The 27,084-nt window shown below is 27.5% G+C and overlaps 2 protein-coding genes across 10 annotated transcripts; one reads left to right on the top strand and one right to left on the bottom strand.

Moving 5' to 3' along the window:
- Positions 1 to 69: 69 nt before the first annotated feature.
- On the bottom strand, positions 70 to 26,555 carry LOC124425906 (RYamide receptor). Of its 8 annotated transcripts, XM_046966967.1 has the most exons (9): positions 26,244 to 26,511; positions 25,614 to 25,725; positions 22,023 to 22,449; positions 12,361 to 12,791; positions 11,530 to 11,783; positions 10,392 to 10,551; positions 1,618 to 1,686; positions 519 to 759; positions 70 to 362 (listed from the first exon to the last, which is right to left on the bottom strand). In XM_046966967.1, exons 4-9 carry the CDS (start codon positions 12,769 to 12,771, stop codon positions 178 to 180), a joined length of 1,320 nt encoding a protein of 439 aa, XP_046822923.1. In that variant the 5' UTR covers positions 12,772 to 12,791; positions 22,023 to 22,449; positions 25,614 to 25,725; positions 26,244 to 26,511; the 3' UTR covers positions 70 to 177. The 8 variants fall into 8 exon arrangements, with proteins under 8 accessions (XP_046822923.1, XP_046822932.1, XP_046822914.1 ...); XM_046966976.1 differs by lacking the exon at positions 25,614 to 25,725 and having other exon boundaries at positions 26,494 to 26,555; XM_046966958.1 differs by lacking the exon at positions 25,614 to 25,725.
- Positions 3,778 to 9,768, top strand: LOC124425934 (pancreatic triacylglycerol lipase-like). 2 transcript variants are annotated; one of them, XM_046967044.1, is made up of 7 exons: positions 3,778 to 4,345; positions 7,431 to 7,482; positions 7,566 to 7,711; positions 8,154 to 8,396; positions 8,754 to 8,954; positions 9,082 to 9,241; positions 9,522 to 9,768. In XM_046967044.1, the coding sequence occupies exons 3-7, from the start codon at positions 7,627 to 7,629 to the stop codon at positions 9,637 to 9,639; spliced, it is 807 nt and encodes a 268-aa protein (XP_046823000.1). In that variant the 5' UTR covers positions 3,778 to 4,345; positions 7,431 to 7,482; positions 7,566 to 7,626; the 3' UTR covers positions 9,640 to 9,768. The 2 variants fall into 2 exon arrangements, with proteins under 2 accessions (XP_046823000.1, XP_046822990.1); XM_046967034.1 differs by lacking the exon at positions 3,778 to 4,345 and adding an exon at positions 6,381 to 7,142.
- Positions 26,556 to 27,084: the final 529 nt, after the last annotated feature.

The following is a 27,084-nucleotide window of genomic DNA, read 5'->3' as shown; positions in this document are numbered from 1 at the left end:
TTTCCTTAATTGGTGAAAGTAAAAATCAAAATAAGAAAATGTGATCGAGTAACTCGATTATTACGATTATACAAATTAATATTTCCCTAAATAAAACATTGAAACTTCGAAAGAAATTTCTCTTTTATCTGTTTTTTCTTTCTTATTTTTTCTTCTTCTATTATTTCTTCTTCTTCTTTATATCTCTTCCTCTAATTGTGATTGTTGAGACTGTTGGATATTAGTTCGCAATGATTCGTTGTTCCGGAAGCTGGCACTTCTTGCAGGTGCTCCATGATTTTCATTAGTTTTATGTCTGACACTGACATAAGTCGTGCTCGTGTTTTTTCGCTGTAAAACAAAATGACTGGATCCTTCGAGATCTGAAAGTAAATAAATAAATAAAAAATAAATAAAAAATAAATAAAAAGTAATTAAATAAATAAATAAATAAAAAAAAAAAAATATTTCGAATCGTGCTTTCCTTTTGATCTTTTAATTATTTTGTTCTTTTTTTTTTTTTTTCTAATTTTTCTTACCTGTCATGGGCATGCCCACCGTACTGGTATTATACGTATGTCTTCCTCGATTATGTATGAATCTATGCAAGCATGGTAAACGTCCAAATGCAATGATAAAGCCTGCACGAAATCTGACATTCATCCAACAATAGATTACTGGATTGTAACAGGAATGTGACATTGAAAGCCAATGAAGGGTTGCCCATATGTATGGAAGACCCGACCAGTTATTTAGTCTCTCATCGAAATGTAATACTATCTGACAGAGAGATGTTAATCGAGTAATTAGAACTTTTTTCTCTAGAAATTTGAATTTTATTATTATCAGTTTTAATTATTAAATTTTTCGATATTTGTAATGACTTTGGAGAGACGGGGAAAAAAAAGAAGAAACGTAAAAACAAAAAAGTCGAAACTTTTGTACTTTTACAATTTTTCTTTTTTTTTTTTTTTTCTTTTTATACGATTAGTTGTAACAACGAAACATTTTAAACTAGAAATATACATTTAAAACGATAAAATGCATTAAGACGCATAACTTTTACGTATATAAAGTTTCGTTTTTTAACGATTTTGAAATAAAAAAAAAAAAAATATAAAAACAACTTTAATAATTATCATTCCCATAAGATTAAGATCTAAGTGTAGCTGAAAAGAGTCAATAAAATATTATAATGTTTTGATGCGAAGATACGAAAATATTTGTACGATAATACTATAAAGAAAAAAAAAAAAAACAAAAAAAAAAAAGAAAAAAAAGATTTTCAATGATGATTCATAAATATACAGTCCATTTGATCGTCTATCTTCGTAACAAAAGAATTGAAAACAAAAATATGATATTTGTTTCAAATAATGATCAACGATAACAAGAGCGTTTTTATAATCCAATTATGGCTACCTTGAAACAATATCATTTTTTTCCTTCTCTCTCTCTCTCTCTCTCTCTCTCTCTCTCTTTCTCTTTCTCTTTCTCTCCCTCTCTTTTTTTTTTTATGATGAGAATGAGATCGTAGAAAATTGTCACTGAAAGCTTTACTAATAAAATTTCGTGACACGATCGATTTTTCACTTCGACTTGTCGAATTTTCAATTAGAATGCTTTTGATTCACTTACGTAGAAAATGTTGAAGGGTAACCAGCACATGGTGAAGACCAATACAACGGTAATCATCATTTTCACCATCTGTAACAGAGTAACAAAAGTTGGATACTTTGTCTTTCAGAAAATGATTTTAATAATTCTTTTTTTTTTTTTAGATTTAAAAGTTAATTTTTTTTTTCTTTTTTTTTTTTTTAACGACAAATAATAGTCCTTAGAAATCTTAAATTCGATCGTAAAAAGGTTCAACGATTAGAATTAAAGCGATTAGATAGTCGAGTTTTAATTGAAAGGATTATCAAATTGATGAAATAATTCAAATGGAATATAGTTTCAAAGGATTCATAGAATGAGATCGGCGATTTGAAAGAGTCAGTTTTGGATGATTAGAAGTGATCGAATTAGAATTGGTCTTTGTCTTTTTAATTTCGTGGAGCAAGTTAAATCGTAGACAATTATTGTAAAGTGATAACTAATGATTAGTTTTATCCTATCGTACATTCCATTTTTGTATTGATCTGCTTTTAATTTACATAAATATAAGAGTCTTCCATTTTAAAATAAAGATTAAAAAAGATTATACTAATTCCAGATGATTTGCGTTATAATTAGATGAAATATAGATGAAAAAGTAATTATACTGTAAAATACACATTGGATTCGTATTGTTATTCTCGACAACTTTTGTTAGGCTTAAGATATCGATATTTATTTAGAAAGATTGTTATGAATCTTATGAAAACAGGATTCCTTAAGAAATAATTGCAATAAATATTATATTTTTTCTTCAAAATTTATTATATTTTTTCGTCAACGAAGCAACTTTTATTTCGAACATTTGTTTTTAAAATCAATAAAATCGGAGATATTTGATCATGTTTTTTAAAATAAGTTACCCTGTACATATTCATCTCTCTCTCTCTCTCTCTATACATATATATATATATATTTTTTTTTTCTTTTTTTTCTATTTTACCATCGAAATAAATAGTCATTAAATTTCCCAATTTATTTTGAAAAAATAAGGACACTTTAAAAATATGAAAATTTTTAATTTTCCCATTTGATTTAACTTCGATTAATTTCTTTTTCATAAAATATTTGTCGTTTTGCGAGATAATTTCATTGTGAATATTTATTATATTCTAATATATACGGTACTTTCCTTATTGCCCATCATCTCCAGAAATTCTCGTAAATTCATGGAAAATCCCATGAGAATGCTTTTCCTTTGACTTCGTCGTTCACGTAATATCAAACGTAATACACGTAGAAAGTTCGCGTGTTCCATGTGGAATGGAGAAAGCGAATTTCTGTCAGTGTTTATGAGTGTGAAAGAAAAAGAAGGATATATTGCGCGATAACGTACGTGTTTATGTGATAATAAAAATAAAAAAAAAAAGGAGATAAAAGTAAAATAAAAAGAAAATAAAAAGAAGAAACGAAGAAGCTCGATTCTTTCGAGAGATAGAGAGAGAGAGAGAGAGAGAGAGAGAGAGAGAGAGAGTACATTTCTCTTGAAATATTTATTGTTGCTTTTGATATAAAGCGAAATGTAAAATCCAATTCTTAGATATTTCACGTTTGATAATATTATATCAATGAAAATTACTTTTCTTTATTTATTCATCATAAAGGAAGAATACTTGAAACCGGAATTAACTCTTCCATTCGACTTATAACATCCTCCAAAGATTAATCCACTTAAACGGACTATTACATTTATTAGTAAACTTTATTGATCTTTGTTATTAACTGAGGAAGTATCGATAATTATAATTTCTTTTTATTCTTTTCTTTGTAACGAAATATCGTGAATATTTGTGTTCCTTTTTCTTTTTACACATGACGAAAATGATTTTAATAAAGAAAGAAAATAAATTAAAAAGTACAACAAAAAAGATAAAAAAGAGAGTGACACAAAACAAAGAGAAGGGTAATAAAAGAAAAACGAGCAAAATACTACAAAGGTTGGTTTTTCCAATCTCGTTTTCCATTGAACGACCTTTCACCCATTCGACTGCTTGTCCTCGACCAATCTCATTTCTCGATAAAGTAAAAAGAGAGACATGATAATTCATTATCGTTATTTCTCTCTCTCTCTCTCTCTCTCTCTCTCTTTCTCTTATATATTAAACAATATTAATTAAATTTCCTTATAATATGAAAAAAAATGCATTTATTCTTATAATTAAAAATCTTTACATTTAATTTTTTTTTCTCTCTCTCTCTCTCCCTCTCTCTATCGTTTTAATCTTTCCAATATACTTGTTGACCTAAAAATCAAATCGTTTGATGACGTTTACAAAATTATCAAGAAAATTATTTTTAATTTCGTAATATTCGATAGAACGAAATTCTATGTTCGTCCTTTCATTCGAGTTATTCCTATTAACAAATTATTGTCTAATGTAATTATTAACATTAACATAACATGTACATTTTATCTTTCATAAATTAATGATATCGAGAAATACAAAATCTTGGAAAATGATTCGATATGAAGACGATATAAAATAAAAAGAAGAAGTGAAAGGGAGTGAACAAAAAAAGAAGAATTTCGATTACTCCTGGCTCGATATTGCTCTACGTCTCGAGGAAGCAGGAAAATGAGAAGTGATCGGGGATAGCAAGAAAACGAATGGAAACTGCGATTGATAAAGGACCTACGAAGGATCTCAATGGCTGACAACATAGTTTGCCAACGATTCTCAACAAAGCCGTGCTTTATCACTTGATCGAAGTAATCTCGATGTTATTTTCTTCCCTTTTTATTTTTTTTCACTTAAATTCGATTCGTAGATTGTAGTTTATCATGAATGTATGTTGTTGTTATTATAGTTATTGTTGATGTTATTATTATTATTATTATTATTATTATTATTGTTTTTGTTGTTGTTGTTGTTGGTGTTGTTGTTGTTTTTGTTAAAGGAATTTATTCCTCGAGATAAAATAAACGCAACGTTTCTTTTTTAAATCGCATTAGACAATTGTTACATTGTTTCTCTTTAAGCTTAGTGTAAAACTTTCTTCTTTGGAAAATATTCTTTTTGTAAGGAAATCCTTGGGGAACGAGGAGCATTAGTTTATTTCAAAGAAAGATTACATCGAGACAAGGTCTAATTTATATTTCTTATTCATGAGGGTGTCATTACTTTCGTAATTTAAGAAGGTACAAGAACCTTTGGAATTATTTTCTTTTATCACGAATCATGGACCAAAAAATCTTGAAAAGAAAAGCGAATAAAGAAACAACACGTTGTTCTTTCTTTCGGAAAGGATTTCTCAAAAAAAAAAAAAAAAAAAAAAAAAGGAAAAGAAAATAGAAACAAAAAAATAAATAAAAGGATAGTAATGTTTTTTCGTTCAGGAATCGTAACATTGTTATTGTTGTGATATACTATTGTTGTGATCGTTTGAAGTATAATGAAATTTGTAAAATTGTATTTTACGAGATCACCGTTTCTCTCTCTCTCTCTCTCTCTCTCTGTTTCTCTCGTTCTTTTTTTATCTTTATATTCATTTTTCTCATTTCGTCTATTTTTATGAATGAATAAAAACTCGTAGACTATGGAAACAATATTCTCTCTCTCTCTCTCTCTCTCTCTCTCTCTCTCTTTTTCTCTCTTTCTCTTTGATGTTATAGTAATCGATTTTCGTTTAAAGAATAAGAGAATGACAAGGAATCATATGGCATGACAAGGTTTCTTTTCGTCACAAAAGTTCTTTCACACACATATACGAAACTCGATCGACGAAAATGTTTCTTCGGTATTTCTCTATTATTTGATTGGGATTATGTCCTATTTCTTTTATACACACATATGTATATGTGTTTATATTTATTTATATATATTTATATAAATATATATATATATATATATATGTATAGATAGATAGATAGATAGATAATAAAGTTCTCTTTGAATATCGATCCTTTGCATGTCGTTAAAATTTAATAAGATGCTTTAATTAACGTGTATGTATTTGTTCTCGACGTGATAATTATTATATATTCACAAATTTAGGGAAGATATCACGGTTTACTATGGTATCTTTTCCATTGTCTAACATTTATTTGTATGCTCGTAACCTCGAAGAGATCTATCATTTCTAACGGAATATTGGAAACTACATTTTCTCGTATCTATTATACAAGATTAACAAGGGAATTTATCGATTTAGTTCGATTAATTATATACTTATAAATATTATAAATTTGTTCTCTCGATCGATCGATTGACTAAATTATGAAACGAGTAAATGATGAAAGAATGATAAAGATTTTTAAATATCAATAAAACGATTAAATATTAATTAATTATATTTTATAAATTAATTATAGAAACAAAATCAAGGGAAAAATGATTTTTCTGCATTTTTCCTTATTTTGTTTTATCTTCCTTTCCTTTTCTTTCTTTTTTTCTTTTTTCAATTTTATAACTCATCGAAATTTAACAATCACATTTGGCTATTAATTATAACAACGAGTTTGATTATTATTCTTTCTTTTTTAAGAAAAATAATATATCTTTTCCTTCCATCGGCTTTAATGGTAGCCTTCGAGTTTATGTTCCTACAAGTTGAGGCATAAAATCGATTGAATAAGGAGAACATAATCTTGAAAAAAGAAAAAAAAATATTTTTCGTATTTACACACACACACACACACACACACACACACACATATATATATTTATATATATAAATTTTCCAATTTTCAAAATCTTCTTTGACAATCTTTTTGGTAAAAGAAAAAGGATTGGAAATGATTTTGAGAGGCAAATTAATCGATTATTATGCAAAGCACACGTTCGTTCTTCTCTCCGTCTTCTTATTTTCTTTTCTTTTTTTTTTTTTTTCTTTCTTTGTTAAACTAAAAGACGAGGCGGCTGATAATTTTGGGCTTTTACTTTCATGCAGATATATACATATAATAAAGTATTGATAACACGTATACAATTATATGTCATGCACCTTCGATGATGTCAGCATAAATGTTTTTGCTATTTCTTTTGTTGACTTTTTATCGTACGCAACAATTTAATGAGACCAATTATTATTCATTAGACGTAATATTTGAGTATATGAAGATTATTATATGGGACACCATTGGTTCACTGATCCGAAAGAAAAATATGTTTATCGAAAAATTTTTCTCGAGGTCTTTAAGTTTTGGCTCAAGGTCTAAATATTTTTTTTTATATTTATGATACCTTGTAAATTCTCTTTTAATTAGCTTTTAAATTAGCTGCTATTATGTAAATAGATCATTTATATAATGTTCCCTCTCTTTGCTGAGATATTATAAATGGGCATATAATGACTTTTAAAAATGGTGACGTGACATTTGCCTAAATTTAATATCCGGTATATATACGGATAACATTACGCTATCACTATTATATATGACTGATCAAAGAATTGGGGCGTAGTCTTGATAGGTTTTTTCATCAACACACCCCCAAAAATATACATCATTATGATTAACGTCTCTCGTTATGTTCCTATTGTCATTTTAATAAGCTCGTTTTTATCTTGTAAGTTTTTTTTAAATCATTTTACATGCGTATATGTGTTTATGCGCATGTGTGTGAATTAAATATATGGCAATATTATTTTTGAAAGTTATATAACATTTTACAAGTTAATGTTTGTACGCGAAGAAAAAAAAGTTTTCTCCCGTAGATGTCGAAAAAAAAAAAGAAAATATTTACGATTTAAAAAAAAAAGTAATGTATTACAAACAAAGAAATGTAATTGCTTAAAAACGAATTCTATACAAGTGTTTAACTTGTACACTAACATATTTTGATTTTCATTTACAGATGTAAGAACAAGGAACTGGGAGCTTGATTCTATATTTCTACGCTATTACGAGTAATTAATTTATAACAAATACATATAATATATACGCGTCGTATTGGTATTAATGAAAAAAACTTTTGAAATTCTTATTTCAGTAACACGCTTGAGGATTATGTCGACGAGAAATTGAATAATGCTTCGTTTCTCGTTTCGAGAATGGACAAAAATAAACCAACAGTATTCTACATCCATGGGTTTATGGAGGACGTTGAGAAAGAGAGCGTAACTACGGTAGTATGCGGTAAATTTTTGAAAAGATAAAAAAAAAAAATAAATAAATAAATAAATAAATAAAAAATCGTGAGCTTTTCTTAAGAAAAGTATAAGAATGACTTCTTCCGTTTATCTCTTCCGTTCATTTAAATATTTAAGAAATCTTTATTATTATATTCAAGATATTGTTACAAGTTGTCTTTTGAAATTATTTCTCTCATTTGCTAGAGACTTCGATACAATTTTGATTCTTTAAAGACGACGATAAAATTTCATATGTCTCGACATCTACAGTCATTATATTTCAAGTTTTGTTTGTCTATCAAACACGAAACTACTTTGAGTTTATCTTTGTCGGATTGCAGAGTTCTGTTCTTCCTTACCTTTGTATAATATTAATTTCTTTAGTTTAAACAAAATATGAATTAGCAGTTTGCTTTATTAATGAAAAAACAAAATTTTGATTATAGCATATTTACAACGTAAAGACCATAACATCCTAATTGTCGACTATAGAAACATCAGTAAATTGCAGTATGTAGAAGTGGTTTTGGCCGCTAAATTTGTGGGATATGCTTTAGCTTTAGCTTTGAACAAGATGGTTTTGGCTGGACTAAATTCAGAAAAGCTTCATATTGTTAGTCACTCTTTGGGTAGCCAAATAGCCGGACATATTGGGAAATCGACAAGTTTCAAGATACCGAGAATCACAGGTGTGTATTAAATATATATATATTTTTTTTTCTTTTTCGTCATTTTTTACTTTTCTTCCTATATTCCTTCGAAATCTAATTTTTTTTTTTTTTTTTTTTTTTGTAAAGAGAAACAAATGATACTTAAGTACGACATCAGTTGAACATTTTACACGATATTTTCTTAACGAGAGAAATCCAAAACCCGAAAGTCAAAATTTCACTTCACTTAAATTGTTCATCTCTTATTAATGAAATTCTCTAATTAGATACATTGAAATATATCAATCTTCTTGGATATATTTTAATTGTTACAGCTATACCTACTCTTTTTTAGGATTTATTAATAACGAAGAATTATTAATTATTATTTTGTAGGATTGGATCCTGCAGGTCCTATATTCAATTTTCTCGAGTCTCATCTTTCTTCGACAGATGCACAATTCGTCGATATTATTCACACGGATTATGGATTTTATGGGATATCTAGAACTACGGGAATTGTGGATTTCTTTCCGAATGGTGGACATCGTTTACAGCCAGGATGTTCGTTAGGTTCACCTTTCTTAAGTGTCGAAGGTCACTATTCGTAATTGTTAAAAAGTATCAAGAAACGTTGATGATAATAAAAAAAATTAAATATCTCGTCGAGAGAACCATTTCTGTTTATTTTTCTGTTTTTCTTTTTTTTTTTCTTTTTTTCTAGATTTTTGCAGTCACCATCGATCATGGAAATATTATGCCGAATCATTAATCAATGAGAATTCTTTCATGGCGGTAAAATGTTCTTTATATCGTGAATTTCTCGCTGGGAAGTGTAACGAAAACCTTAAAGTTCCAATGGGCTTTGCAACTTCAACTAACGCGTTAGTAAAAAGAATTAGTAACTTTGTTGAGATTACAAAAAGTTTCAATTATTATCTGGAAAGACAAAAATTGTGTTCGGATATTACTTCAATCTTCTTTCTTTTATTTTTTTTTTTTTTTTTTATCCAACGATTACTATTAGCAATTATATAATAATATGCTTTATATATTTTACATTTAATTTACCTTTAAAACGAATTGCAATTAGTTATATCGTCATATATAGATATTGTTTCACGAGAAATCTTTATTACATCGTTTCTCTCTTTTCCGTTTCAGTAAAGGAACATTTTATCTTACGATTAATACAGACGATCTATTTGGATTAAAAGCACTTGAAGGGTGTATGAATTTAATTAAAAATCAAGCTACTAAAGATTCTTATTCGACTCTTTAGCATTACTATACATACACACACACACACACATATATATAAGGACACATCTAAGCATATAAGGACACATCAATTATAATATAAAAAGTAGAAATACCGAATTGCTATATTTTTTAATAAAAATCTCTAATGAATGGAAATTTCATTGTTTACGATTGAGAGAATAATCTTTCCTTTTTTCATTCCCACCCATCCCCCCTCCCTCCCTCGCTTCCCATTAACCTTTTTTGTTTTCATTATTACTTTTACGTGAAACTCATTTCTTGCTCGTTTATCATTCTAAAATGAATCATTTTTAAATCATTAAAAAAGAACAAAAAAGTTTTAACGTTCTAAATTGAATATAAGTTACAGAGTACTCGCTTTCATTCTCGGATCAACGACTATGGTGATTAATTGAAACGATTCGATCGAACTTAATTAAAAAACTGTCCTATACTTTATCGTCAACCATAAGAGAGACCATCTATCATATTACACCCCTCCTCCAATTCAAACGTTCGTCTTTACATGACAGTTTGTGCTTCATCCTCGTATTCTTCTCTATATTAAACGATCCTATTTCACGATAAATAACAAACGATAATCTGATACGAGGTGTAAGGCTTATTAAAGCATTTTATCGAGCAAAGGTTTTATTTTTCCTTACTCGAGTTTGACATTTCTCGTAAATATCTATCAACGATTTTCACATCTTTATCGATTTGTTTAACGGAGAAGTAATTTTTTAAAACAAAATTTAAAAACAAAAATACCTTTCTTTTTGAACGTGCCATTCTTTGATCTCTTGTATTTTCGGCCTCCCCTGGTGGTCTTTTACCCCATACAATTATGGCGATGCTAGTGTAAGTGAATAAAAGTACCATCATTGGTATCAGATACTGTAGGACCAATAGGGCGATCGTATAATAGTTTCTGTAAAAGGAAACCATGTTTATGTATTATATATATATATATCAATCATTATTATCTTTGACATTTTAACACGTTTTAAAAAATTGTTTTTCAAGAATCCATATATGGATTTCGAAAAATTGTTCGTGCAATGATATTGTTATTTTTGTACGTAGAAATAAAAATAAAAGTAGTAAGAATAAACTATTGTTACATTTTGCACTTGACAAATGTTTATTTTGTCAGAATTTTTTTTCTCATAAATTCTCTTTTATTTTGCCAATTTTTTTTAATAAATATAGTTATTTATCTTTGGTATCCACTATTGATAGAATTTATACGTCATAAAAACATTAATATATATATATATATATATATGTATATTCTTTGTTATCTAATGTATTTCCGGAATTTTCTTAAGAAAAGATAACAAAAGAAAACATGATAAGAGAACGGATTTAAGCCATAAATAGAGAAAATAAAAGATTGTATACTTTATATACACTGTATCATGCTTTGAGTATTCTTAAATTCAGGAATATGAAATTATATATTTAATATTGCAATTAAATTTAAATAAAATAACGATTAGAAAATATAAAAAAAGAAGAAATAATAACAATAAATGTGAATATTATAATTATTAAATAAAATTATTGAGTAAAAAAATTTTAAATATAAAATATATAATTAAAAAATATATAAGATGGTAAATTTAAATATATGCAATATATAATTTTTCATTTTTAATATTTATAATAAATCATTGAAATGATGTATCGAAATATGATAATTTCATTCGAAACTTTAGCGTTATAATTTTCCAATAAATTTCAAATTAAATTCAAAGAAAATGTTTTGCAATAAATATAGATATGAACGATTGTTTGGCATGACTTATCGTAAAAAATAAATGGCTCATAAAAAGCATTGTGTATCGATGAATACTTTAACACTGAATGGACTTAAATTCCATCATATACGAAAATTTATTTTTACCTGTGCTTTTCCGATTGCCAATTCTCTTGGCAGATGAACTTATTGCATTTCACGTACTGATCCGATGGAGGCTGAAGAAGTTCCGATACCAAAGCAATCGGGAAAGAGATTATCAATGCGAGTAACCAGACACCCAGTATCAAAAGTGTCGCTTGTTTTTTACTCATGCGTGGCTTCAATGGCCACATTATGGCTATGTAACGATCTATGCTGATTGCTACCAAAGTGTATGCGCTTACTAGCACGGAAACCGCCTGTTATAGATTAAACAAAAATCAATAATCTATATTATTCTTTATTCAATATTCGATATCCTTTTATTTTGTTCGACCGAACAAAATTTTACCATTCATTCAAATCATTATGAAATAAAATATTTACTTCTTTGTTTAATATCCAATGTTATAAATAACACAGAGTTTACGAATATAACGTATATATTTTCGGAATAATTTTATTCAATAAAATATATCGTTAATGCGTTGATTGTTTAAAAAACTATCTTCCATATAACTTTTCCGATATAAAGTATAAAGAAAAGTTCATTGTTTATTTTTGTAATTTTAAATTGAACTTTTACGTGAAAGTACATTTATAATATTTTAAATGTCACAATAAGAAATATTAAAAACATTTTTAAATGTAGTTTATAAAATTGAATGCCTGTGTCATCGTTGACCTTCGTTGTATAGAACGTATAAATAAAAGTTTGTCTTAATGTTTTAAACGTTGTTAAATTTGTCTATATATTTTTCTTATCACAATGAATTCTTATCGATCATTAAGAATATTATAAATAATAAAATAAAAAAAGATATATACAATACTTGCCTGTGAATAATTGACGATTGGACAGAGTGTTGGACCAAATGACCAATATTGAAGTATTAATACACTGACGAATGTTGTAGGGACACATAAAACTGCTATCAAGATATCACTGATTGCCAGATTAACGATAAAGTAGTTAGTAACTGTTTGCATTCTTGGACTACTCTGAACGACGTAACAGACCAATCCATTTCCTATTACAGCTACAACGAAAATCATACTATAAAGAAAGTAGACAGTTGCTTGGAACCAGATCGATGAGATAACATTCTCCTTGCTGACGAACTCGTCACACATTATTGAATGCTTCGAGTTTGAATTATTCCGAGTTATGTTGAGATATTCACTATCCTCTATGATACTCAACAAATAATTCTCCAAGCTTTCGTTATTCTTCATAATGTTAAGCATATTCTGTTTGCCATTGTGATCTATAAATATAAATAAGCACGAAAATGATTAATGAGAAATGATTAATTATCAATTGTATCATTTTATATCGAATAAAAATTATACGAGAATTCCTACGATATTATATAGATTGTAAAACATTTTGTTATATTTTTTATTTGATAAAAATTTCTATGATAATTAATATTGAATATTGTAATTTGATATGCAAAATATCATACAATTATATATTTATATTTTATTTTTAAAAAATTTTTCTATAATATAAGAATAAAGAATATCTATCAGTTTTTTTTAACTCGTATTCCATTCGAAAATATTAAATTTGCGAATGTAAAGATAATATAAAATATTATTAAGCAAAGGATTTATTTGATATTATATATTTTATTAATAATGAAAAGAGAAATATTCGATGTATAATAATAATAATTATTAAAAATAATTATTAAAAATGTATTTGCGTATTATCAATTTAATATTAAATTGATTTTAACAGACATAACAAAAAAAAATATGTATATATATATCTATATAAGTTATAATCTCTATATTCTCTCTTTGTATATTTGAATTCTCATTTATTTTATATACGTATGTATTCAGGTGCTTTAGAAATGGATGGCTAAACTTTGATGTCGTATTTTATTATCCCCAAGGATGAAAAAAGGTCATATAAACAGAGATGTTATACTTTTAAAAATTATTTATATTCGGTAATAAGAAAAAATTTTATGCAAATAGAATTTATGTGATCGTTAAACATTTAACAATTTTTGATTAATAATTATTTTCGGTTTATATTGATTCATTTGTTGTTTTTCATTATTATTATATCCTAATAGTTTGATCGTATTGTTACAAGTAAAAAATATTTAAATTGAACAACGTCAATTATTGTTCTTGTTTAATCGAATTTCCAATTCTCTTAAATCGAATTTTGAAATACGTTGATATAATTAATTATAATTTTTAAATGAGAATTAAATGACACGTCGAATGAATGACGCGTTGTTCAAGCTTTGTTGGAAAATTCTTTATCGCATGAAATTGCCGAGCAAAGAGATTTACTTTATGTATTCTTGCAATTAATTTTGGCTCTATGAAGTTTCTTTTTTTTCCTTCTTTAAGTAACCACATTGAATCCGAAAAATATTAATTTATGTAATTCTAAAAAATAACCAATTAAATTGATAAAAAAGTTCACGTACTTTATTCTTTTTATATAATAATTCATTTTATTTTTTTCTTCGAACTTTCTTTTCTTTTTTTTTTTTTTTTGTATCTCTTGTACCATGAGATTAACTGTTGACATTTCGTTTCATTAATAAAACATTCAGTAGAAAGTTATTTTATTAAAAAAAATGCTTCCGAAGAATATATATATATTTATATATATATATATATGGTGTGTGTGTGTGTGTGTGTGTGCATGAAATCAAATCAAAGTTGATCGAGAAAAAACTAGGAAAATAATTTGAATTCAAAGAGTTATTACATAGAATCATATAATCGTATATACAAATCAAATTAAATAGGAATCTCTTCAATGTGTCAGAATCACATTATCATCTATGTGATTTTCAACAGAACAATCGCGTTCACCCGATGTCTGATAAGACATCCAAAGAAAATTGAACGAGCTCAAATCAGTGACAGACCGTTATCGATTTTTATTTCCTTTCTTGAAGGTAAAACCACATTTATTAACGAACTTCTTATATTTTTACTTACTTGATTTTGTCAGGTTGACATTTTTCGGAAATTAGATTGCAAAGGTGAGAAAGTTAAGAGAAAGAAAAAGAAAAAGGAAAAGAAAAAGAAAAAGAAAAATAGAAAAAGAAAAAGAAAAGAAAAAGGAAAGAATGTTAATCGAATGTCTACAATTAAAGCCAATTCACATATTTCAATTCACTTTCACAATAAGTTTAATGTTTAAACGTTCCGTCACTTTTAACACAGTTCAGTTTCGATCATTTATATTCACAGATATTAATTCAATATATTATCAGACATAAATCATAAATCAGTTATATCGCGTACGCCTGTTTACTATTATCTTTTAATGGTGAAGTTGAAAATAAAGGAAAAAGAAAAAACAGCAAAAAAAAAAAATATAAGAAAAGAAAAGAAAAATGGATAAATTTACATTAGAGGAGTGGCGTATGATTGTATTTTTCTTGGACGAAGATATTTGCAAATAATATAAACAAAAAGTTATACGTTCATAAAACTTGAAAGAAATGAAAGATCGAAGAAAAATTTGTCATATTATAATATAAAGAACTTATGGATGACGAAACGAAATATATCATAAACTTTAGAAAGTCAAAGTATTCATTTGATATATATATATATATATAATATTTCTAAACAAAATTGAATGCACTCGATAGATTTTTTATTTGATAAATCATAAAGCATTATATTTTGACGAATCAATTCGATGAATTTTTCGTCACTTGTCATTTTGTAGTATCTTTGGAACAATGTAGAAAAGATTGGAAGTTATCAGAATTCATTCGGTCATTTCAAAAACATATGTCATTTCAAAATGATTTTGGACAATCTCTAACACAAAGCAAACCCGATGGATCGCCAACTGAAATGAGATTGAACAGAGACGTATGAATGTATAAATTTAAATTACATAGAATGATGTTAAAACCACTGTGACCAAACAAACAGAACGTAGATTAAACTGAAATGTGTAAATCGAACATTTAATTGTGAATATAGATCTTATTGAAAATACAAATAATTATAATAAAGTTATTTTCGTGGACATTGTGTTGATCGATTAAATCGAATATGTCAAAGGTTAATTTAGCCGATTTCATTTTTGACTGAGGCATTTTTTTTTTTTTTTTTTTTTTTTTATTTTATTCGTATTCTTTAGGTCTACAGAAAATCTGACCTTCATAGTTGAACATAAATTTATTATTATTTGATTATTAATAGAATGTCAATTAGGTATTAATAAAGATGACAATTGTATAGATTCATGTAATTATCATTCCAATTAATAATATTATATTGGTATTGAATTAATTACGAATCAGAATTTCAACATTCGATAATATATTAATTTAAATATCGTATCGCTTATAATAGAAATTTATTTTCTTACTTGTAAATTCTTCGTATATTTTAAAACAAACAGTTACATTTTCTTTGCGTTTTTATTATGACTATAATGGTATATGCATTATTGGATGATATTAAATAATTTCTATCGAATAAAGTTTCTCCCATTTTTTCATTCTCCTAAAAATATTACCACGATTCTATCTGTTCTTCTTATACTCTATGTAAAAATAACAAAGTAGATTTATGTTAAATAGCTTGATCCCATCCTTAGAATACGAATAAGAGAACTATTAAATTCTCATTATTCCACGGGATGTTATTAGTCGAATGAAACGAATAAAATTCTAGCGTTGAAAGATCTTCAAAAAAAACTTCTTTAAACGATCGAAAAAAAAAAAAAAGAAGAAGAAGATTTAGCTCGAAGTGAATCCGCGCTATTTTATCCGCGCGATATTTGTTTATTGTTAGTTGAAGTTAAAACATGAAGTAAAAAATCGGGAGAAAAGAGAAAAGAACGAATGAAAGAAAGAAAGAAAGAAAGAAAGAAAAAAGAGAGTAGATGTATAAATGTGACGAATTTTCGATTTATCTTGTATTTTGCACGGTATTATTATTTCGATGCATATTACTTGTTCAAAAGTTATAAAGTATTTTCCATCGGTGGCTTTCGAAAAGTTTTCAAACTGTCGTTAATATGTAAATTGTAATGTCATTTAATATAATCGTTAGAGTTTAAATTTTGTTCGTGATTCAATTATCGGTAACTAAAGTATATAATATTTACTATAATATTTTATATCTGATTTTGAGAGATGCGTATAAACGGACATACATAAATGCATATAAGTTTCACTTTCAAGTGGAGATTTTAGAATGCATTGTTATTTATTAAATGAAATATTATGAACGTTTGAAAGATCGTATATTTCTAAAAGCTTTTATCGAAATTCGTTATGAATGTCACGGGAAAACAAATTCTTGACAATAACGATATTTTTAAGAAATTTGTTTATTTTTAAATCTAATTCAACCGAATACTAAATATTCTCGTAAGGATAATAAATAATAATATATCCGCTAAAATGACTCAGTGCGTACATGAATCTTTCTTTCAATTTATTTCACACTTTATCGTAATGATCTTTGTCGTAATCGTTTTAAAACGTTTGATCTAATACGAGAGAGAGAGAGAGAGAGAGAGAGAGAGAGAGAGAGAGAGAGGGAGAGAGAGGGAGAGAGAGAGAGAGAGAGAGAAAATAATGGAAAACGATTCTTCATGGGACGGAAATCCATCGGTCATTGTCGAACAAACGTCGGAAGGAAAGTTTTCAATCGCTAAAATTCGTTCGTAATTCTAATATCTCGCAAACGGTACTAGTAAATAAGCTATCTCCTTTTTGATCATCATGCTCGTAAAGATCTTTCGTTCATTTCCATACTGTCTCTTGGATTTATCGACTACGAAATGGCCATGACTTTTCGATATTTTGCCAATTTTGCCAGTTTTTTTTTTTAAATCTACACTTTCTTTCTCTTTCTCCCACCCTCTCTCTCTCTCTCTCTCTCTCTCTCTCTCTCTCTCTCTCTTTATATGTTTTTTTCTATTTTCAATATCGACGGTGGTCACGACGTGTTTTTTTCTTTTTTTTTTTCTTTTTTATTGTATTGTTTTGATCGAATGTTACGTACGTTTGTGACACATTTAAAAAGAACGATGTAAATAAAAGTTAAAAAGTTAAAACCAATAGTATGGTAAAGGGAAGAACAAATTTCTTTTACTTTTATTTTTATTTTTTTTTCTTTTCTCTCTCTCTCTCTCTTTTTTTTTTTCCCCCTAAAAGAAAACTTTCGAGGTTTCGATCGAGAGAGAGAGATAGTCTGACTTGCTTTATTTCTGGATATTGAAATGACAAAGCTTCTTAAAGAGCTCTCAGAGACAATGTACTCTTGATGGAACCTCGACTACGTGTATAAAACATCATTGGACGTTCACGTAAATACGAAAGTCAGAAAAACAAAAGGCGTGTTCCTATTTAATTGATCAAAGAAATATCGACCTATCCTGTAGCTTTGTCGAAATAAATTAATGTCATTAATCTTTATTCCTTTCTTCGTTTTTCATATACTCTACGACGCCATTAGGATACTTTTCGCAAAACAGAAATGGAACAACGCTTTCTTGTATATATGTATATATATATATATATATATATATATATATATATATATATACATATATATCTACTAGAAAATTATTTATCTCTGGAAAAAGATAGAGAGAAAGAAAGAGAGGAAGAAAGAGAGAGAGAGAGAGAGAGAGAGAGAGAGACAAAGAGAGAGAAGTAAACATTGATTATACATTCTATGTTTTACATAATGATCGTGTTCAAAAGAACGATGAAGGGACATTTGTCAGAAAATTAACTGGCTCAATTTTGCATGCCCACTTGGTTCTATAATCCGTAAAATACTGTCTTTGTTGTACGCATATATATATATATATATATATATATATATTTCTCTTTTACTAGTACTCATATATATATATATATATATACATTTAGATATATTTTTTTTTAAATTTATTATGGCCATAATTTAATTTTACATATTTCAAAGTCTTTAATAAATATCTTTGACTGTTGTAATTAATTTATATAAGGATATACGTTTAAAAATTTGTTCTTTAAGTTTTCAAATATGAAAAAAATATTAATGATTATTTTTTATCAATCAGGATCAAGGTTAAAGGCAGCGTAATAAGATCTAAGACGTTTCTTTTTCGTGACGAGTACGATGCAGGATGTCTGAGTGGGTATTTGCTTTTACTACTTCTTTTTCTCCCTCTTTCTTTCTCCCTCTCTCTCTCACACACACACACACACACACACACACACACACATACACACATGCACGCACGCACGTACGTATACACACACACACGCATACACACATACATACATAGTTACATACAAACACATACTTTCGTTTATCGCGTGTTTTATCACACATCCAATGACTTTTTCATCTTATTCGTCTTTTCCACCTCGGCGAATGTGTCGTATGTTCGTGAGTGACAGTGGTTTGTTCGCTGTACTGTAACACAATTTTTTTTTTCTTCGTTTTATCTTGTTTCCTCATTCTTCTTCTCTCTCTCTCTCTCTCTCTCTCTCTCTCTCTCTCTCTCTTTCTCTCTCTCTCTCTCTCTTTTTCCATAACATGACATGTAATCATAACTCATCGGGATTAATTGACGCTTTAATGGGTGGCATTTGATATCGTTAACCTATCTGCAAAGTCTATGCATAGCTGCGCATCCTTGTATAAAATTTACAATTTATGATCGATCAATCATTACCATATTATAAACGAGAGAGTGTAGATAATGAAATTGATAGAGAATGCAATCAATTTCAAGGAATAAACGAAATAAAAAGAGAAATGGAAAGAAAAGTAAAAAAAAAAAAAAATTGAAAAAAAAAAAAAAAGAAGAAGCAGAACATATTCCGTACATGATCAGATCGATATCGTTTTATCAATAAATATTTCTATATTGTTATATTTAAATCGATATAAATTAGAGAACAGTGTTTTGTTATGCGGTAATGTTCAAGAATGATTCCCGTCAAGTACTCGTTAGAACGGTTTATTGTTAATAATTATTATAATCCAAAGTCATTTATATCGGTCGTAAATATTAAAATTGTATTTAGCACGTTAACTCATTCAATAACGAACCACGAAATTCCACAAACGAATTTCATTTATATCCTTATAATCAGATATATAAAATGGTACTCTATTTTTAATTTCATCAAGTATTGTACGCTAGAAACGTACGATACGTTTGATACGTATTATATCTGACAGAAAGAGATTTGATAAAAGATCTAATATTCTATCAAGCATGGGAGTTAGTCATGGGATTTCGTAGAAATTTAGAATTTAAAATTGATTTGAATAATTGCGGAAAGCTATTGTCATATTTCAGTCGTATTTGATTAATTGCACAAGTTTATATATGATGTGACTTTAAATGAATAGTTTTCTTAATTATCTCTACTCATTTTATTAATAATTAATTAATTTTGTTTTATATTTTAGAAAGTTTTTGCATTGTTATGCATGTACCGTTTATAATATTTTCTTATTATTTCTATATTTTCTATATCATTTAATTTATTCAATATTGCTTGAAAATGAAAGTTCAGGGAATTATTAAGGTTACAAATTTTAGATCATTCGAATAAATTTTTTTGAAAAGTAACGCGATTTACTAGGATGATAAATAAGTTTCATTCGTATTTGATTAATTATATAATTAAAATTTTTACAAGATGACTCGTACTTATATATATATATATATATATATATATATATATATATATATATATATATATATATATATAAACAATTCTTAATAATTACTCGTAATCGATTAATTATAATTAATTAATTTCGATAAATTTTAAAAAGATATTGAGTGACTATGATCCATTTGTAATACATAGATCTTTCAATTATGAATTTTGTTTTGAATTTTAAAAGTTATAAAATAATTCGAATATTTTGTAAATCCCTAAAATCTTTGAAATTTATCTTGAAAAATAATTTTAAATAAATCTATTAATTAGATATTTGTTAAAAGATATTATCAATAATTTATTCAACAGATATTTGTATCAAGATGCATGGAACGTTTACGATCGTTCAATCAACACCCACTGCAAAGTGAAATTCGATTACTTCGAACTTAAGGACTTCCTTTGAAAAGATAAAACGTAAAGGACACTGATCAAGATTTATTGTGAATGAATGTTCGAGTATCTACGATTAACAGGAGTACTATAATTAATTGATTACCCATTGAAAAGTTTAATTAAACATTTATTTTAATCGTAATGACGTATTGATATTATTCGATTCAATCAGTATTTTATAGGATTGAATTTATTAATTATTATTCTTATTAAATTAGTATGACCATTAAAAATAAAATAAATTCATAGTGAAATGATAATGCTTATAGTAAATATTTTTTTAAGATTTGAGAAAAACATACGATTCATTTATGAATGACGAATTATATTGAATGATATTATTTTATATTATTTTTATTTTTATTCATAATTTCTTTTTTTTTTTGAAAAAATATACTTATGTAAAAACGATCGACGAATGTTTATCGTTAAGTAATACATGGAAACGTTCGAAAAGCTTTTAAATTGAATACTTTTAATTACTTTGAGATTTATCGTTTTAAGCTTATGTTGCTCTCAAAATGGTAATAATTACATGATCGTTAAAGCTTATCGTACAAATTAATTATAACAAGACAAAGCGAAAAAAATGTATCAACGTCAACGTTTACTTCAGCTTTGAAAATTCTTCTTCGTTTAGTTATGCATGTAAGGAATAAAAAAGTTTCGAAGAAGAGATAATTATTATTTTATTATTATGAGAAGAAAATTTCAAGCATTATATTAATTTTGGATTATAAATTTTAAATTCCTTTAGTACTTCCGTATGAATAATAACGAATTTATTACATTTCTAAAATTATTAAAACTCTGAATAATTAAATTGATTATAAAGGAATAACGTTTTGAATACACAAAATACACAAAAATTGAATACAAAATACGTGGACATATATTAATTATTTCATTATGTCGTTATAAATTTATATATATATATATAAAAAAAAAAGAAAAAAAAAAAAAAAAGGAAAAAGAAAATTTTAATAATCTAAATAACAATAATAAAAAGATGTCTGTCATAAATATATTATATATGATACAGACATGTGTAAAATTTAATTTGCCCAAGTACTCAATATTAGATCAGATTAATTTAGATCGATGAGAAAACTGTCCTTTATTATCGAGAAGGAAAATTTTCCAATTAGGAGAAAGAAAATGTCATCTTTTTCCATGGAGTTCCACTTTAATACGCAATAGCCTTTAATTCGGATTAACCTAATCGTAACCTGATACAGCTTGTTAATTAGGTAGAAGCATTTAATATAAAAAAAAAAAGAAAAAAAAATGAAAAAAATGAAAAAAATGGAAAAAAGAATAAAAAAAAAAAAAAAAAAAGAAACAGAAGAGGAAAGGAAAAGAAATTAATTGAAGGATATGAGTGAAGTCATATTGTCTTACCTGAACGAAATGTTATCTATTCTTTGTACGTTTTTATATTATTTCTATTTCCAAGAACAAATTGTGCGAAGTAGCTTCGTCACATGTTTCACAAAGAGCTCCTCTTATAGAGCACGGTTGTTCTAAACTTGAAATAGATACTGACGAAACGATCTGTAAAACTTGTGACGCCTTGATACTTCCAACTTTTTCTTCTTCTTTTTTATACCGCAAAAAATTGAACGCGAGTTCACACGTTCTTAATATGTTGTCCTTTTCATCATCTTCCTTGTAATATATTTTAATAAAGCATTCTATTACTTTTCTTTCTTTTTCTTCCTTTTTTTCTCTTTCTTTTTTTTTTTTTTTCTTTCCACTTTCTTCTTATTTCTTTCCTCTTAAGTAACTTGTTCGAATTATACCACTGGATTAATGAAGTCGATTGTTCCTTCGATAAAACGATATTTTTTATTCTCTCTCTCTCTCTCTCTCTCTCTCTCTCTCTCTATCTCTCCCTCTCTCTCTCTTTCTATCTCTCTCTATCTCTCTCTCTCTTTCTCTCTTTCTCTCTCTATATCTATCTATCTCTATCTCTTTGGCTATATTATTCGTCTCTTTCGTAGCAACGAGCACGTAATTTGAATTTTTAATCTCACACTTTAATTCATCCAAAATTTCTATATTTTTTTGAGAAAAAAAAAAAAAAAAAGAAAAAAAAAAAAAGAAAGAAAAAATTTCTCGCGTGTGAATTAATTCAAGGATTATAAAGATATGTAAAATGTTGAATATTCAATGTCTTTTATTATTCTTATTATCATTGTCGTTATCATTGTTATTAATGATAATGTAATATTCAATAATGGTTTTTATTCGTGGTGAATAAGTTGCGAATAATTTTATGCTAAAGAGTAAACAGAACAACCAAATGGTGCTGACATTAAAGTGAACCCTATTTCAAGCGATATCGTGCGTTGTTAATAATTTGCCTTAGGCATCTTCTCGATGATCGTTCGTTACTCGTTAATAGGTTGAAACTAGTTATGGCAATAATTTGTTATACAATCGATAATTCTCCTTACTCCTACTCACACACTCACTCACTCACTCACTCACTTACTCGCTCACTCACTCGCTCACTCACTCACTCACTCTTCTTACTCTCTTACTCATTCATTTCCTCTTTCTCTCTCTCTCTCTCTCTCTCTCTCTTTCTTTCCTCCTACCCTCCCCTCTCTTCCATGACTTGTCGTTTACTTTTCCTTTTTTTTTTTTTTTTTAAATAATATTATAGAACGAGCTGTGAAAATCGATTAAAATCCTATCGAAAGTAAACGTTCGAGTATCTCCGAGCTGAAATAATATTTCCACGAAAATGAAATTGCCGATTCGACTTTGACTTTTTATTTTTACTTTTTTTCTCTCCTATTTCTTTTTTCTTTTTGTTCTTTTCTCTCTCTCTCTCTCTCTCTCTCTCATTTCCAATCAAATTATATCCAGTTCGATCGAAATGTTATTGATATAAAATTTAGCAGGTTATGTGTACGTAGATGCTTTTGAAAAAATCATTTCGACGGAAGATAATCGATTTTTTTGTTTGTTTTTCTTTTTCTTTTTTTTTGGTTCTTTTTTTTGTTTCTTTTTTTTTTGAAGAGCTTGATTGGGCATCCTTTTTTCAAACTCGTCGAATTACCTCGAGGCAACTTTCGAACTTTTAATGAATCAGGATCTTAAAAAGTAAATATCATTGTTGCTTGGAAGTTGGATAAATTATCGCGAACTTTGTTAATTGAAATGAAGGAAGAAAATTTTCTCTACACGTTTAAAAATTTATAAGATATGAAAGGGACACGTATACGTCCTATCATATTCGAGATCTTCATGCTGATTAATCATTTAATATTATTATTATATATTAAGAACAAACTTGAATTATTATTCGCTTTATTACATTTTTAAATATTTAATATCTTCAATTATTTTCTTAAAAAGAAAACTAATCAAATCGAATAATATTTACGATATATCTTTAAATAAGTATATGGATATATTTAATTTAACGATTATGATACATTGATATTGTAAAAAATCTAATTGTTCAAACGAAAATTTATTGCTTAATAAGAGGAATTTGTCTACGGGTAAGTCATCAGAGACCCTTTGAATTTCGTATGTATCCCTTTTTAACAAGTAGAATAATAAGAGCTCGTATAAAAAGAAGAAGAAAAATGAAAATAAAGAAAAGGAGAAAGAAGAAGAGAAAGAAGGCAACAGAACAAAACAAAACAAAACAAAAAAAAAAAAAACAAGAAAGTAGGAAACAATTTTTATTCTATGCATATTTTATCTAATCAAGAATTTATACAACCACGATGACTAAGAAGAGAAGACTACGTTGTTATAAACAAAATGCGTTCATCATACGATTCTTTTTCTTTTTTTTTGTTTTTTGTTTTTTTTTTCGCAAAACGACAAGTTCATTTGAGAAAAGTCTGTGAAAAAAAAAAATAAAAAAAAGGAGAAAGGAATAGGATGGTCTTTCTTTCTCTTGTTCTCTCTTTCTCTCTCTCTCTCTCTCTCTCTCTCTCTCTCTCTTCATCCTCGTTCTTTTTATTTCTTTCTTTTTTTATTCATTTCCTTCTTCCTTTCTTCTACTTTTCTCCTGTTATTTATCTTATTTACAATCTGACTCGCGTGAACTTCTCGTAAATATCAAAGTGCGGCTTGAATTTCTGATATATGTACATAATGAACTAACAAGATCCATTACGTCTTCTCTCGTATATTTTTTTTCTCCTTCTTTATCATCGTCATCCTTACCCACCCCCCCTCCCCTCCTCCTTCCCATAAATACTAGAATTCTTTCTTTTGAATCGAGTAATATAACTCGTAGCCTTGTAGTAAAAGATAAATTATATCGGAAATGGATAGAATTTCTTAAGCACACTTGTACATTTTTCTTTTTCTTCCTTTTTCTTTCTTATTTTCATTATCTCTTTTTCCCCCTCTCAAATATATTTTTTTCATGAATCACAAAGAAGAAAATATCGAATATGAAAAAGATTGATATGAAATGCTTGTACTTAAGATTCCACAAAAATAGAAATAGAGAGAAAGAGAGAGAGAGAGAGAGAGACAGACAGACAGACAGACAGACACACAGAGAGAGAGAGAGAGAGAGAGAGAGAGAGAGAGAGAGAGAGAGGGTTGCTTACGTGATTTCTTCGAAAATTTTTCTATGATAATTCTTAAAACGGTATTTTGATAATTTTCTTTTTAAAATAGCACTATTAACTATAAGAAAATTCTATTAAAGATTTTCCGATGAACCAGCTCTGTGAAGTCTCCGAAGTTTTTTCACCCGTCAGAAACCATTTCCAAAACTTTCGATCATATTTTCAGCATCATTATAAGTATCTATCTATCGAGAGACTTGAGATAGATTTTTTAACGAGAAAAAAAGGAGAACTTTATTGTTCGAGAATCAAACGAGATATATTACGAGTAGTGATATTATGTTACCCTTTTTTTTTTCCAATCTTAAAGTAAATGATAACAGATAAGTAATGATCGATTACGAAGATTTTATATGTAGGATGGAATATGGATAACTACCTTGAGAAATCCTTTTACGATCAACAATATTTTCCTTTTTTTTTTTCTTTTTTCTTTTCTTTTTTTTCTTCTTTTTATTTTTCCATAATCGTGATCGAGCCCCGATCAAAATCTACAAATTGGTGATTTAAATCGACGTCTAAAAAAAATTTCGACGATCTAACAATAACGCACACATATGTATGTGAATATGTAATTCCGTTAAAATTTTTTTAACCTAATTATTGGACGATCCATTTGAAAGATAAATTTCATCCAAAAAATTTAATTACATTTCCCTCCCTCCCCCTCCCCCTCCTCGTCCCTATGGAATAAAATAAGATTTCACTGTTTATGTATACCAAAAAAAAAAAAAAGAAAAAAAAAAAAAAAAGAAAAAACAGAAAGAAAAAAGAAGAAATAATTTGACGGATCAATTTAATAAAAAGCATATAATTAAATTTCTCTCCAAAGGGAAAGAAAATGAAAATTTTCACTGTTCATCTATAGAATGTATTAAGTTTAAAAAGTTTGATCAAGAGATAATAGGATATTTATGTGTACATTGATGTAGACAAAAATTAATAGAAAATAGTGTTTAGAAAATAAAAGTGATATGATTAAAATCCAATTATATTTTTTTCTTTTTACCGAAGCTTTTCTATGGTCAGCTTAGATTTGTTGAGAAAGAAAAACAAAGTTGGAGATAGAGAAAGATAGAAAGAGAGAGAGAGAAAGAGAGAGAGAAAGAGAGAGAGAGAGAGAGAGAGAGAGAGAAAGGCAGACAGAGAGAGTGTGTGTGTGAGAGAGAGAGAGAGAGAGAGAGATCGGGAAATGAGAAAGGAAAGAAAACAAGGGAAAACTCGGTCCCTAAGTTTAGTCGAATTCGACAACGACGTACGCGAATTATCGTCGAACACGGTTCGTCGCTGACTGACTGGAAGCTTTCAAGTTACGAGAAAGCTCTTTGCTGTCCGTCGGTCGCGCGCCACTTTTCCACTGCACAGACGCACTGTTACCTTTTCATATGTTGCTTTAAGCAACGTAGCTGTCGTACTCCTTTCTGTCGTATGACAACGACAACAATTTTCATGAAAAAAATATCTCTTCCTCTTTCACTCTTTTTCTTTCTCCCTTTTTCCTTTTTCCCTTTTCTTTTTCTTCAAAAAAAAAAAAAAAAAGAAAAAAAAAAAAAAGAAAAATGCCATCGTTAAAGAAAACAAATCTCTTTGATTACTATTTCCTTAATATTTACATATAATATATATTATTTAATATATATATATCGTATATCATGATATTTGTCAATTTAAATATTATGGTATATTAATTTCTCTCGGATTTATTACAAAAAGAAAATCTATTCGAGTGTATGATTTATTTGAATTCGATGATAATAATAAATATCAGTTCGTTCGAGCGTGTTAATAAATCCATTATTTACCATTGATTGTGTAAAGGGAAAAGGATCGAACGATTTGAATCTTTTATT

Source organism: Vespa crabro, chromosome 1 (genome assembly GCF_910589235.1).
Source record: "Vespa crabro chromosome 1, iyVesCrab1.2, whole genome shotgun sequence".
Lineage (NCBI taxonomy): Eukaryota > Metazoa > Arthropoda > Insecta > Hymenoptera > Vespidae > Vespa > Vespa crabro.
This window is presented reverse-complemented; position numbering and strand designations above follow the sequence as displayed.